This window comes from Globicephala melas, chromosome 2 (genome assembly GCF_963455315.2).
Source record: "Globicephala melas chromosome 2, mGloMel1.2, whole genome shotgun sequence".
NCBI lineage: Eukaryota > Metazoa > Chordata > Mammalia > Artiodactyla > Delphinidae > Globicephala > Globicephala melas.
Window position 1 is genome coordinate 51,136,250 of NC_083315.2, and position 14,939 is coordinate 51,151,188.

The window sequence follows — 14,939 nt, forward strand, 5'->3', positions numbered from 1 at the left end:
TAATAAAATATTGAGCTTTAGAAAAATGAATTTTATGAGTTTTTAACAACATAGGAAAAGCAAAGTTTTTTAAAGTATACACAATTAGACATTTAGAAATAAAAAATTACAAAATATGACCTCAGCTGTTTTATAAACATACAGGTAGATAGGAAAAAAACCTGGAATAAAATATACCAAAATTTTCATGATCTATGTATTAAATTGGTATTTTATTTTCTCTCTTATATTTTTCTGTATTTTCCATATTTTCTAAGGTAACTTTTTGCTTGTAAAATCAGGGAGGGAAAAGATTTGAAAAAGAAAATCCTGTTTTCAATCTTTTAGGGAACATGTGTTCCCAGAGTATCCTGGAGACCCCCTCAGATAATGCAGCATTTCATTTGGCAGCAGGATGAGCAGTGCAGGAGGGAGGGGGTGGGAAGATGGATGGTGGTCCCTTATCACGATGGGGCCAGGACAGCCTCTTCACAGCTCTGCCCAGGGCCAGTGAGGAGCCCGGTCTACTTAAGTAGGGTCTTTTCTCTGTCTTTCAGCTTTTTGAAAACAAGAAGAATACTAAAAGCAGGCACAGGAAAGTCACCATTTACAGTTTTACAGGAAACCAGAGAAATCGCTGCAGCACGTTCAGAGTGAAAAGAAATCAGACCATCTATTGGCAGGAAGGGCTCCTGGTCACTTTTGATGGGGGCTACCTCAGGTAGGAACATTTGGGAGCTCACCTGACTGGGTCACCACGGTGCTACAGAAATGGGCCCCAGGGCAGCCTCCGCCGGGAGACTGTCCACTTGATGTCCAGAGTTCTGTTCCCAAGGGCAGGTCATCATGGAAGCTTGCTAGAAGTAGGAAACTCCCAGCAAATGTCCCAGAGCTTCCCCACCTTCTCACCCCTTCCTCTCTCCCCTTACAGAACAGGAAAGGCAAGGGAGGGTGTGGTGACCACAGCCCAGCACTGGAGGGAAGTGGGTGGCCACTGAGCTCAGGGGTGAGATTATCTAGCACCCCCTAGTCACTTAGGTGGGACCTACAGGGGCCTTGCAGCCATCCAGCATAACCCCCTTGTCCTAAGAGTTGATGCCCCAGATGATGACACTGGTTCCCCAGCCTGTACCCCACAGTACCTACCTTAGCTCCTTTTTCCTGTTCTCTCTCTTTTTTTTTTTTTTTTTTTTGAGAGAGAGAGATAAAGTCAGCTCAACAAGTTAGTAATTGATTTTTAATCAGGTTTAGTTTAGTACATACAAGATTATTTCATACTTACAATTAATTTTTCAAAATATTTTTTTCAGCTCTGTGAGAAGGAGGGGGGAAAGGGGAAAATAACTTTTTTGAGGGCCTGCTTTGGGCCACTCTTGGTGCCTGGTGCTTTCATATAGATGTTCCCACTTAAAGTTCACAGTTGCCACTTGGCAGATGAGAAGCCTGTGGTTCAGATGGAAAAACCTTCCCCAGGGTCACACCTAAGGGTCGGATCCCAGCCTGAGCATCCCTTCCTGCAGTCCTCATTGTGTCCGCTTCACCATTTTGGGGACAGCGGGGGGACAAGGCAGGGCCATGCATGGAAGTACACAAACGCAGGAGCCTCCTCTGACAGTCCTGCCTGGGCCCCTGCAGAGGGGGTGATCCCTGGGGGTTGCACCCTCACCCTGAAGGCAAGGAGATTAAACCAGGGCCCTTCACAGCCGATAATAATGGACCCCTTTTTGTTTCTGGGTTGCAGTGTGGAATCCTCGGATGTGAACTGGAAAAAGAAAAAAAGTGGAGGAATAAAAATCATTTGCCAATCGGAAATAAGGGACTTCTCGGCAATGGCTTTTATCACAGACCATGTCAACTCCTTGATCGATCAGTGGTTTCCTGGTAAGAAAATGTTTTTGAACCAGGTCTTGGCTCATGTTAATATTTCTTTATAAATCGGGGTGGGGCTCCTTATTTGGAGAACAGAAATCCCACTGTGGTTCAGCCCAAGGGGACCAGAGGGGTCCTAACAGACCTTTGGCAGAGTCTTAAGCCCCGGGGGGAGTCCAGCTGTGGGCATGGGTGGAGGTGCTATGAGGAAGAAGTGGGCCCAGACCCACAGGTCCTGGGAGGGATTTGGCCTCTGGCTGCCCACAGCGTGGGGGAAGAAGAATGCCCCGGGTACCGCACATGGTCTAGGAAGACCCTCGATGTGAGCCTCACGTGTTTTTGTTTACATGGTGAGGACAGGGCTGCTGAAATCCAGGGGGGAGCCTGCAGCTGGAGATTCATCCCTTGTGCAGGGGTGGGAGGGAAGGCACCACACCTGCCAAGGGCCCCCATTTTCCTTCCCTGCCTACCCCAAACCCCTGAATCCCAGCGGTGATCAGCCACCCACGTAGCCCTTTCCAGCCCCTTTGATCAGTTTCTTCATTGACAGTCCACCCAAAGAAAATACTTTTTGAAGTGAAGCTCTTGAGGTCCTCTGTTTGTTTTGCTACTGAAGTGGAGACAAACCCACTGTGGGCCATCCTGCAGGGAGGAGGCTATCCAGTCAAAACCAGGCAGCCTCTTCCCTGTGAGCCCTCAACTCCGGAAGCCTGGAGACCAAGAGAGCAGAGAGCGAGTTTGGGATCCTAGTGCCGCCTCTGGCCTGCTAGTCCAGTCCTCTGGCCTCCTGAGCTGGCTTTCTCACCCGTACACCATCCCTGCATCCTGGGAGAGCATCAAAAGAAATGCTTAAGAAACAGTGGCTGGGCGTGCTCCAGATCATACTCTGGACACCCGGGTCTGGGGTCCTTTGGGTGTTGATGGGAAAGGTGACATACAAGGAAAAAAAACTTAAAGGAGCCTAAGGGAAGGTAGTTTAGTGTGTGGGTTGGGCAATTGGGCGGTGCTTGGCCGTACAATGGGGGCCTCTAGACCATTTGAACCCTACGAGCCCTTTGTGATCTCCCCACAACAGGTGCTGCTGGGGATTTGACTAGGGCCTATAAGACAGGAAGGACTGAGCTGAGGGCCTGAGACAGGGCTGCCTAGACACAGCACCACCAGCCAGCTGGCAGGATGTGTTACACACATGTGCCCAGAAAATTCCACGCGTCCACCCTGCACAAAGCAGGACATCAGCTCACCCTTCTGACATCTCCACGGAACAATTTAGAGGGTGTTTCTTTGTACCTCCTTTCAGGGGTGTGCAGAAAAGCTGTGTCTCCTGCCCAGGGGAACACAAGTAAAATGACTAGATTTTTTCTATTATAATTTGTACTCATTTCTCCTCCTGCATTGCTCTTCTAGAAAAGATCATAGTAATTGCAAGCCTTATGTTTCTAATTTTAAGAACGGCTCCTTACTGGTTGTGGTTTGGTCATTGGAGTGTGGCATAGCTCACACAGCCTCCAATGTCCTTCCAGTGCCCAACTGTGCAGGAGGGATCCCCAAACTCTCAGCACCTCCTAGGCCAGCTACCCCTGGGTCTAGACACCCTGGCGACTGTCCAGTGCATCCCTGGCTCCTCCCTGCAAGTGTATTTTAGGATCGAGGATGGTGCTCCCCAAAAAGGAACCCAAGTGCGGCAGTCATGTTTCAGCCACTCCCAGGGGTCCAGGCCAGGGCAGACAGACACCCTCCTGTGAAAGGCTCACCCAGCCTGGGGGTACAGATGCTGTTCAGGGACCCGCCTGCAGCCGCCTTTTTGTAAGCTGACTCCTGCTGTGTCCCCATTTAGCCCTGACGGCCACGGAAAGTGATGGGACCCCACTGATGGAGCAGTATGTGCCCTGCCCAGTGTGCGAGACCTCCTGGGCTCAGCACGCCGACCCAAGTGAGAGATTGGAGGATGTGCAGTACTTTGACATGGAAGACTGCGTGTTGACAGCCATCGAGCAGGACTTCATCTCCTGCCCCAGACACCCCGACCTCCCCGTGCCTCTTCAGGAGCTGGTCCCTGAGCTGTTCATGACCGACTTCCCGGCCAGGTATGCCACAGTGCCGATGCACAGGACCCAACCCCAGGTGACTTTTAGGTTCCCGGCCTAGGCTGCCGGAAGGGAAACAGGCTGTCAGCTTTCTTTTTGAAGCCACACAGGCCCAGCCAATAGGCAGAGCACTTAGAAGTTGAAGTCATCCTGGGACCCCACACCATTTCTCCCTCACATTAGCTGGTGCTCTTTTCCACTGAGCTGGCCCTCGTCTCTGATTCCTACTTTGCTGCTGGATCAAGGAATAGAAGACAAATATCCATTGGTGTCCAAAAACGGGGGCACTCCCAGATGTACCGCCTCATTTTCCTTTCTTGGCAAATGCTGACTCCTCACTGCTACCCTGCAGCTGAGCATTTAGATCCCCTAAATCTGTTCCTGGAGATGAGTCTACCTATATTAATCTAAGATAATAACTGGGGAGAGAATGCTGGAGAAAAGAGAAAACGTTTTGTGGTCCCACCCTATAGGAAACAGTCACAGAATCCAAGTGCTTGGTAAAAGATGGAATCTTCTGTAGTCATGGAAACCAGAAGCCATGATTTGGTCTCCCTGGAGATAATTTGACATTGGTGGTTAGCAGTGTTTTTGGAGTTGTGAAATCCTGTTGTTTTCTTATTCAAAGGATTGCTATTTGGTTTCTTTAAAGAAACGCTTGGGGGCGGCGAAAATATTTGTGTTGTCATTTTTCCAAATTGCTCCCCCACCCCAAGAAAATGGATATGGAGTACTCTGAGATATTGCAGGATTGTGGTTCCAAAACATGCTTCTGGATGGGTCTATTAAATTAAGAAATCACTTCCTACATTGGAAAAATTTCCCCCATAGATCTTTTTAATATTCCCATTACCTCATTGGTAGAAATGACAATTAAATACCACTCTTCTGAAAAGTGACTTACCTTTATCTCTAGATCTTTAACATGAGGGTTGTCACCTCTTGGAGACCATATGCAGAGATTTATATATGTGCGAATCAGATTTCATGGTGGGGTGCCCAATTAGGCAGCTCCAACTTTTAGAATTTTCATTTATTTGCTGAACCTTGTTATGTTTTATGCCCCCACTGAATCTGGGCTATTGAGTCTACTGTATGGAATCTGGAAAGCAAAGCCAGATTGGTTGTCCCTGTTGGTTTGGATCTAATTGCAGGCTATAGCATGGTTCTTAAACCAAGGTACTCGGCTGGGAGTTGAAATGCCCAAGAATCTGAACAGAATTCACAATCCAGCAGAGACTCTCTGGAAACTTTAGCTATGGCCCAACCATGCCCCAAAGCATCACACTCCCTGACTGGGAGTTTAGGCAGGTGGGGGCAGGGGCAATCTGGCATCCACGGAGCCTTGTCCTGTGTCCCCAAATTACAGGAGTCCTAACAGAAAGCCCCAAGGGATCTTCAGCATAGCCACTGTTCCCTGTCTCATGAGGCTTCCAAGTGCCCACACTTCCCGAGCGGTGGTTTTGGGGTGGGCACTTGGAGAACAGCCCAGTTCATCTTCAACTACATCACCAAGGTCTACAATGGGTACAGTTGCATCTGCCAGGAGTGTGATGTGGTTGAGCTGTGCAGAGTCTGAGCAGCTGCAAAATCTGTTCCTAGAAGACATGGGCAACAACTGCATGGTTGCGGGGTGGGAGAGGGGCATTGGTCTATTGGGCCAGGAGAGCTCCAGGGGAGGCACCCGGCAGAGGTAGCTGAAGAGGAACACTGGGGGACCTCAGCAAAGCAGGGGGAAGCCCGGAAATGGGAGGGCATGCGGCTGCCTTGCCCACCCTCCCTCCCTCTTTCTCTCCCTTCCTGCATCTCTCCCTCTTTCCCTTCCTTCCAGGAGTGACTTGCAATATTTCCAAAAGCCCAACAGAAGTCCCCCTTTTACCTAGGATTAGAACACACAGACAGGTGAGAAGATCTAAACTCCCTGCCTTTGGGTAAAATCCTAGCCATCAATTGTGGGGACACTGGCCATGCCGATCAGAAGCTCTGCATGGCCATTTATATAATTATTGGCTTAATAAAAAGAAATGAGGAAACAACTAACCTAGCAGTAAATAAATGCAGTTTGTCTGATGGATACTAGCTCTCAAAGCATAGAACCTTTTGAAGGAAAATGTCCAAAGGAATTCTTTTTCTGTGTCTGCCACCTTCAGAGGCTTCACTCACCATCCACACCTCTGAGGCCATTCCTGTTATGAGCCCATTTTATAGAGGATACCAAGGCTTGTTAGGGCTGAGTGACCTGCCCAGGGCTGGGGTTTATCCCAGATCTGTGTGACCTCCCGGTGGCTTTGAACCCTGACTCTCCTCAGTGGGAACTAATGGCCAAGCACATTCTTGTACCCGCCCAGCCCAGGACCCGCCTCCCACCTCAGCAGGCCTCTCCAGGTTATAGGGGGCGGGTAAGGAGGTCTGTTCTAAACCCCCCACATACTGTGTTTCCGGCAGGCTCTTCCTGGAGAACAGCAAGCTGGAGCACAGCGAGGATGAGAGCACTGTCCTGGGCCAAGGTGGGAGTGGCACCATCGTTTACCGGGCCCGGTACCAAGGCCAGCCCGTGGCTGTGAAGCGATTCCAGATCAAAAAATTCAAGAACTTTGCTAATGCCCCTGAAGGTAAACAGGGCCCTGTATCGTTTCTTTTCATATGTGTTTTCCCTTGGTCCAAACTTGCACCACCTTAGAGACCCCTGAGGCCACACAGGCAGGGGAGGAGGGTGAGAAAAGCCGATGTGGGCCCCAGGGGTAGCCCCGCTTTATGCCTGGCAAGAGGTGGGCCAGGCCTGAGAATCAGGCTGAGCAAGGCCTAGAAATTGCTTTTGGAGATTACTTTCTTGTCTGGACCTGAGCCCCCAAGAGCACGGGCCATCCTTACAATTTCCATCCGCTCCGTGTCCAGCACAGGCCTGACACGTGGTGGGCACACAGTCAGACCTCAGGTGGACCTCTCACCCTGGGCCACCCCACCCAGCCACTAAAGGGAGGACGGTGGGCACTCCAGATGGATGAATTGGAAAGCCAGCATGGGTGGCTTCTCCCTTACCCCCTCCACCTGAAGGAGGGCACACCCTCTTGCCTTGGCATGCTCAGGTCCACACATCATGTGCAGCTCAGAGATGTTCTAGAGCAACACGTCACCACTTAATGCCCAGCTAGGGCAAGTGCTAGGAGGCTTCCTCCCTTCCAGCCGGCTGGATAGCACATTTCTCACTGTCCCTGGCTTAGCATGGTTATCTTCATGATCACAAGAGGAATTTACACTCTTGGTAGAAAAATTAGAATTATAGAGCAATATAAAGAAACAGATCAGAAAGAAAGAGACATGGGGCTTCCCTGGTGGCGCAGTGGTTGGGAATCCCCCTGCCAATTCAGGGGACATGGGTTCGAACCCTGGTCCAGGAAGATCCCACAAGCTGCAGAGCAACTAAGCCACAACTACTGAGCCCACTCGCCTAGAGCCCATGCTCTGCAACAAGAGAAGCCACCACAATGAGAAGCCCGCACACCACACCAAAGAGTAGCCCCCGCTCGCCACAACTAGAGAAAGCCCGCACCTAGCAACGAAGACCCAATGCAGCCAAAAATAAAATTAATAAAATAAATTTTTTAAAAAAAGAAAGGAAGAAACAAAACCATAGTTACATGCAGAGAATGTAAATCTAAGAGACTTTATTGACAAACACCATAGCCAATAAGAGTTTGATAAAATTGTTAGACGTGAGCTCAGCATCAAATTTGGCAACAATGACCCATTAGAAAATGCCTTCCATGGCAGCAATTAAACCATAAAATATTGAGGAATAATTAATATTTATCATTCAATTTAGTTCTCATCTAAATTCCAGCAGGGTGTGTGTGTGTGTTAAATCTGACTGATTCTAAAATGCATGTGGGGACTTCTCTGGTGGTCCAGTGGTTAAGACTCCATGCTTCCACTGCAGGGTGCACGGGTTCGATACCTGTTTGGGAAACTAAGATCCCTCATGCCGCGCAGTGTAGCCAAATAAATACATAAAAATGTTTAAAATAATGAAAATAAAATGCATATGAAGTGACAAAAACCCAAGAACAGCCAAGAAAATCCCACAACAGAAGACAAAGGAGAGAGGCTTGCCCAGCAAACGACTGACTTATAAGTCTCCAGGCATTAAGGCAGTGTTTTCCTGGGGCACGGCTGGGCCTGTCAAGGGAACGGAGAGAGGCTGCATGTGTGTGGGAGGCGAGGCTGGCACATGGCAGAGGTAACATCAGGAGTCAGTGGGAAAGGCTGACTATTCGCTAAACTGGGGCAGACTTGGGTCAGCCTTCGACCATAGTCAGAAACATTCTTAATGGTCTAAAGACCCAATGTGAAAACTAAGACTTTTACACTTAAAAAACAAGTTTGTCTGGCACACACATAGATCTGGCACAGTTGATACATTTTAACTGCCAAGATTTTCTTCAGGCTGTTTAAACTTCCATGTCCAATGATTCCTGATTTTAAAATCTGAACATAAGGGAGGGACAGATCAGGACACAAGAAGACAAGCAGGACCTGGTGGACACTGCTCAGTGACCTCAGGGCTGGCAACAGCCTGGTGGGTGACCAGTTGGTGGGAAAGGCCCCTCAGGGGGACTCAGGTAAATGCCTTACATGTGGGATGCATTTCAAGGACATTGGGAGAAGGTCCCAGCACAGCCCACCACTGCCCATAGACCTTTCTCCTCTGGGCTGAGATGACGTGTCACAGGCTCATGGCTGCCCCATGGTTTTCTCTCTGGCTGACAAGAGGGCAGTAGTTCTTTCTGCCCTTCATTGTCCTGGTTCCTGGCAGGGAGTAAGGTGAGCAGCAGCGACCAAGCCCCCAGCATCCCTGCAGATGAGCAGCGGAACTTGGTTACATGCCAGACATGTTGCCTGAACTCTGGGTTACACTCGGGTATGCAGGATTGGAATAAGATCCAGTTGAGACCCTCAGGCAGCCAGCAGCGGGGTGGGGTGAGGGCTAAGAGAGTGGGTGACAAGGGTGGGAGCGTGTGCACCAAGGGGATAGGAATGCCGAGTGAGACAGGACAAGTGTAGACCTGGGGAGGGGGCTTGATACCAGCCCGGATGCCTCAGGAATGCCTACATTTGGTGCCAAAATTGGGTGACGATATTGCAACCCCAGTTATGTTGAGTGACTTAAAATGTAAATCCTGGCCCTGCCCAGCCCCTCGAGTCCCTGTGAGGCAGCTCTGAGTGTGACAGGGCCCCCACGCAGAGTCGCCCTACACAGGCTCCCCAGGCAGTCGTGACAGCTGTTCTCTCCCTGCAGACACCATGCTGAGGCACCTTCGGTCCACAGACGCCATGAGGAACTTCTCGGAGTTCCGGCAGGAGGCCAGCATGCTGCACGCCCTGCAGCACCCCTGCATCGTGTCCCTCATCGGCATCAGTGTCCACCCGCTCTGCTTCGCCCTGGAGCTCGCCCCGCTTGGCAGCCTCAACACCGTGCTGTCCGAGAATGCCAAAGGTACCCACCATGCCCAGAATCTTCCACAGAGTGCTGGGAAGTGCCCGCCCCGGCCCAGTCCAGCCTGTGGGAGGCCAGAGAGCCCATGGTGGGCAGCTCAGGTCCTGGGGAGCCATCTGTGGCCGGGCACAGCCACCTGTGACTCATGTGCCACTCCCAGTGGGTGATAAAAGGGCTTCTCCAGGCCTAAGTGCTGGGCAATGGTGTTGGCGAGGCTGCAGGAGCTCACAGTTAGGAGTCAGACAGAGCCATGTTCCAAGTCCAGGCTGTCTGCCATAATCCAGGAAGTTGCTTAATTTACTCATCCATAAAAGGAGGATGAGATGATAATAGCCCCACTTGGAGGGCAGTGAGAGCATCAAAAGAGGCAGCCCAGGGAGGCCCGATCAGCAGCAGCCTGGTGAGCCCAGTAGCCACATAAATCTCTCCTTTGCCCATAGCTCACCACATCTGTCCACGATTGTTAAAAATCTGAGACCCTGGGGTCAGTTTTATCCTATATTATTTTTTAACAGAAGTTTTAAATATTTGCCCTGAGAAATGGGTAACTAAATTCCAAACAGCTGACAGAGGGAAAGAGGTAGATGTCTTTTAATTCAGCAAGAGGAAATGCAGTTAAAATCAATTATTCCTCCCCCAGTGGAAGAGATTTTTTTTAATGGAGTTCTTATACCTGCAACTCACCCCTTGACATTATAGCAATCTTGGCCTGAGATGAACTCTAGGAATTTTGAATCCTTGCTCTTTTTAGTAAAAACACCAACAATTGCAGAGATGCAATTCATGAGATGCCATGAAGCGGTAACAACAAGCATTTCTAACCTAAATAATCTTTAGAAGGTTGTTCTCTGTCTCTTCTGGCATCCAGCCTGGAGAGCAATGAGAACGTGTCAGTAGAATATAAAGTATTTGGGGAGACAGAGGTAAGAAAAGAGTTGTTATGATGATAGTTTGATAATTTTTTCTTTGCAAAGATTCTTCCTTTATGCCCCTGGGACACATGCTCACCCAAAAAATAGCCTACCAGATAGCCTCCGGCCTGGCCTACCTGCACAAGAAAAACATCATCTTCTGTGACCTGAAATCAGACAACATCCTGGTCTGGTCTCTGGACGTCAAGGAGCACATCAACATCAAGCTGTCAGACTACGGCATATCCCGGCAGTCATTTCATGAGGGCGCCCTTGGCGTGGAGGGCACTCCTGGCTACCAGGCCCCAGAGATCAGGCCTCGCATCGTGTACGATGAGAAGGTACAGACCCTAGCCCACTGCTGTCCTCTGGCCCAGGACTGCATAGTCCTGGAGGCACCTGCAGCTTCTGGGCTCCACATGCCCCCAAGCACACATTTCTCCCTCTCCCGTGCTCAACCACAGGCACTGGCTTGAACCACAAGGGAACAGAGGCCTGTATCTACCTAGTAATGTCACGGGTGACTTCACCTTAGCTTCAGAGCAGTGACCTAGCCTCAGAATACTCAAACCTCAGTTCAGGAACATAGTGAAGGCTGTGCACAGTGGACAAAAAGTCCAAGACAGAGATGGGTCCGGATTTGTGTCCCAACTCTGCCATTTAAATGTGCAAAATGGAGACAGAGGACCAGCCTCACAGTGGCTTGTGAGGAACAGACAGATAAGGAGGCTCCTGGTCAAATCAAAAGGCAGCATCACCAAAGCCAAGAGAAGAGAGTGAATTCTGGCAGGTTAAGCATGGCCTCCCAGGTGGCCGCATGGCCAACCTTGGCTGAGACAAAGGCTAAATGCTTGCCTTCTTCCCTGAGGGCTGTTTGGTAGATGCAGGCGCACAGACAACTTAAAAGCATCTTACAGTGCTCGCCTTGCATCTCGTGCCAGCCCTGGTTAATTAATCAGCCAGCAGTGAAACTCCCCTGGTCTGTAATTTCTCATTATTTGGTGATTTGCAGATGGGTCATTGACTAATTGCTTCAAGAATGACCCAAGCATATGTGGGTTAAATTGGCATCTGTAGCTATTAACCAAGATAGAAAAGACAAACCAGAGTGACAAAAATAAGCTTCTTAGTAACAGGTGACAAGGCACCTCGTAACTAAATTTATAACAGAACCTTCACATTGAAAACTCTCAGGTCTACCTTAGCCATTCTCCTGCTAAAAGGTTATTTCTTGACCCTCATGGAGACCTGTGTAACTCTCTCCTTTAGGCACATTTTCATGACATTTAGAGGAATCAAGATGTTGTGATCTGGGAGACTTTCCCCTCTTTATGATTTGCATGTACTCCTACTACCAAGCATGTTAAACCAAGAGTTTGCATTTTCCTGCCTTGTTTTTATACTTAAGGGAAAGGACCATGGCATCCTTCGAGCCCTTATCCAGTGCCTGACAGCAAGTTCTCATTATGTGTTTAGTGGATGGATGGATGGATGGATGGATGGATGGATGGATGAGTGGATGGAAGGAAGGAAGTATGGGGGGATGGATGGGTAAATGGACAGAAGGACAGTCAGATGGATGCATATATGGGTACAAAGGAAGATGCATAGATAAATGTCCAGAAGGACAGGTGATCAGGTGGGTGGCTGGCTGGATAGATGGATGGATAGAAAGAAGGGAGGGAGGGAGGAAGGAAAAAAAGGAAGAACTGGAAGATAGATGGATAAAGGGACAGAATGATGGTTGGTCAGATGGTTGGTGGGATGCTTGGACAGGTAGAGAGAGGTGGATGGATTGGTGAAATTGATGATTGTCTTCCTTTGGACAGGGCCCACGTTTTCCTCATCTAACGTGTCTCCACACTCCCTCTCTCTCTCAGGGCCAGCTTGCAAGATCTGCTGGGCCCAGGAAGGGGGTCTGACTTGGCTTGCCTCTCTGCCTAGGTAGACATGTTTTCCTATGGGATGGTGCTCTACGAGTTGCTGTCAGGACAGCGGCCTGCGCTGGGCCAGCACCAGCTTCAGATTGCCAAGAAGCTGTCCAAGGGCATCCGCCCGGTTCTGGGGCAGCTGGAAGAAGTGCAGTTCCATCGACTCCAGGCGCTTATGATGGAGTGCTGGGACACAAAGCCTGAGAAGGTACCTGGGGGCACAGAGCCTGGGGGCCTGGCAGCTCCTGCCAGCTGGTGGAGGCTATGGGTCTCCAGAGTGCACATGTATGGCTGCCTGCCCACCCTTCACTGAGGGTCTAGAACAAATTGGGCAACCCTTTTCTGCTCATCTCTTCTACAAAGAGATATGTATTACTTCTAATATATCCAGTTCATTTTCTTTGAGTGGGTGTCACTCTCAGGAAAAATGAAGTTTCTTTTCCTCCCCAACTTTTGTGTTACATCATCATGCGAATAAAGCAAACCTTTATAGTGATACAGCCCCCATCCAAGAGCAGAGAGAATGTACGTATCTCTTTTTAAAGTATGGGAAGAAAGTTTGCTCATGAGAAGCAGGAGCCATATTATCATTTTGAAGCTAGTTGTTTTGGGAAGAGACCAATGGTTTCAAGGTTAAAACTCATTTATCAAATTAGATGATGCTAGTTTAATGTATGGAGAGTAAATGAGGTCTGAGAAAAAATATTTTCCAGATTTTGTGTCCCTGGGCATGGGGGTTGGAATATCAGAGTTTAGGCTAACCTGACCACCTGACTTTGAGTTGCCATGGATAATGGTGACCCAGACCCTGGAAGGGTTTGTTTCTGGTATCTGAAGTTGTTTGGGCCTCTTGTTTTGATTGGGTGCTGAATAAGCAGATTCCACTTCTTCCTTCCTGGTTCAAGACTCTTAGTTTCAAGGAAAGAACGGGCATCCATCTGGTTGTAAGTGACCCTTGCTTATGACCCTGCTGGCCTCTCTCCCTCAGCGACCACTGGCCCTGGCAGTGGTGAGCCAGATGAAGGACCCAACCTTTGCAACCTTCATGTACCAGCTGCCCTGCGGGAAGCAGACGGCCTTCTTCTCGTCCCAGGGCCAGGAGTACATGGTGGTGTTCTGGGATGGGAAAGAGGAGTCCAGGTAACGTCTGAGGCCTACCGTGCCCTGCTGGTATCAGAATGCGGGGGGGTGACCGTGGACTTGGGGAGCAGTCATGGATGACCATGGTGAGAGATGTTTAGTGGACAATGTGTTGAAAGCCTGATGAAGTCTGCTTGAGAGAGAAAACAGTCCATAGACATGCACATGTGGGTTTGTGGATAAGAGAAGCAGAGAACATGTGATGTCTGCCAGGGACATGGTGGGTGGGGGTCAAAGGAGGGTTTTGTTTTAAGATGGGAGTTATTTGCAGCTTGATGGTAGAGGAAGTAAATGATGCTGGGGGTCAGGAAGAGAGGAAGGTACTGGAGCGGAGTTGCTGAGTAGAGTGAAGGGAAGGGGTCCCAGGAACAAGCAAGAGGGATGCCCTTAAATAAGAATTCATGCCCCCCCCACCTTCCAGGTGCATCTCTTTTTCTTAGTGATGTGGCAGGAAGGACAGGGACTTTGGGGAGAGGCTTTGCGTATTCGAGGAGAATGACAGAGAGGCCAGGGACTTGGAAAGATAGCATCAGAGACTTAGCAGAAAAGCACCATCCTGTGTGAGACCCTTCAGTCCTGGCCAGGGGTGTGGCCTCTCCCACCTACCTAGAGTGACATCTTCAGAAGCAAGAGAGCATTTCATGGCACAGATAGTCTTCTAGGAAGCCTAGTGCAACATTTGCAGGTGCTCAAATCTGATAAGACTTAGGTAAAGCAAAGCTTAAGATGCAATGAGATAAATGGAAGGGACTTTGCCATTTCCCTAGGTCACTATTGGTAAGGTTTTCATCAGGTTTTATGTCACTGGGACTGAGTGTTCTGACATAAGACGTGCTCTAAGAAAAACAAAAATGTCCTAAAAAATAAAAATAAAAAAATACATAAAAAGTGTATACATATATGTCCACATATATGTAAAAAATACATATATATGTAGGTGTGTATATACATATACACACAGTAATTATAATGTCGGTGGTAGTGTTGCTATTTTAAGGCATTGCTTATAATTGTAGGGTAAAGTTAATGAGTAATTATGTTGGTGCCATGCATTGCAAATTGTGATACTCAGCATGCAAAATATAAAAGATAGGTTAAATGAAAATACTGTAGTTCTGAATTTAAATTGGATGGATATGTGAGTATTTTAGCTTTAAGAAAAATGAACTTATATTTCATAGCTCTGCCCATTGAAAGGGCCTAGAAACAATGACCAACCAAATACTAGTGAGCACCACTAGGATGCAGATGGTAGTCTCTTAGTGCCAAGGGGAACCAAGGCTTATTGGACAAGTGGCTGACTCCAGATTTGGGGCAGGAAGTGGACCTGAAACATCTGACACACTGGAAACAAGGATGCCATCAGAGACTTGTGAGGGTGGATCAAAGGGACTCAGGAGCCAATGTGAATAGGTTCCCACTGGCCAAAGGGCAACCAAGGATCAGTAAGAATAAATATCTGCAATGAATTGAGACACATCAAACTGTTTAAATTCATTAGTTTCTAATGCCACTTAATAAAAAATAA

General features: G+C 48.7%; 1 protein-coding gene across 1 annotated transcript in view; it reads left to right on the plus strand.

Moving 5' to 3' along the window:
* The window catches only part of LRRK1 (leucine rich repeat kinase 1), a 122,734-nt gene that overhangs the window by 95,732 nt on the left and 12,063 nt on the right, over positions 1–14,939 (plus strand). Inside the window, exons 22-29 of the mRNA XM_030873103.2 lie at positions 537–700; positions 1,721–1,860; positions 3,686–3,935; positions 6,381–6,547; positions 9,232–9,429; positions 10,404–10,681; positions 12,285–12,479; positions 13,260–13,411. Coding sequence (XP_030728963.1) covers positions 537–700; positions 1,721–1,860; positions 3,686–3,935; positions 6,381–6,547; positions 9,232–9,429; positions 10,404–10,681; positions 12,285–12,479; positions 13,260–13,411 — 1,544 coding nt within the window. The remainder of the gene's footprint in view (positions 1–536; positions 701–1,720; positions 1,861–3,685; positions 3,936–6,380; positions 6,548–9,231; positions 9,430–10,403; positions 10,682–12,284; positions 12,480–13,259; positions 13,412–14,939) is intronic.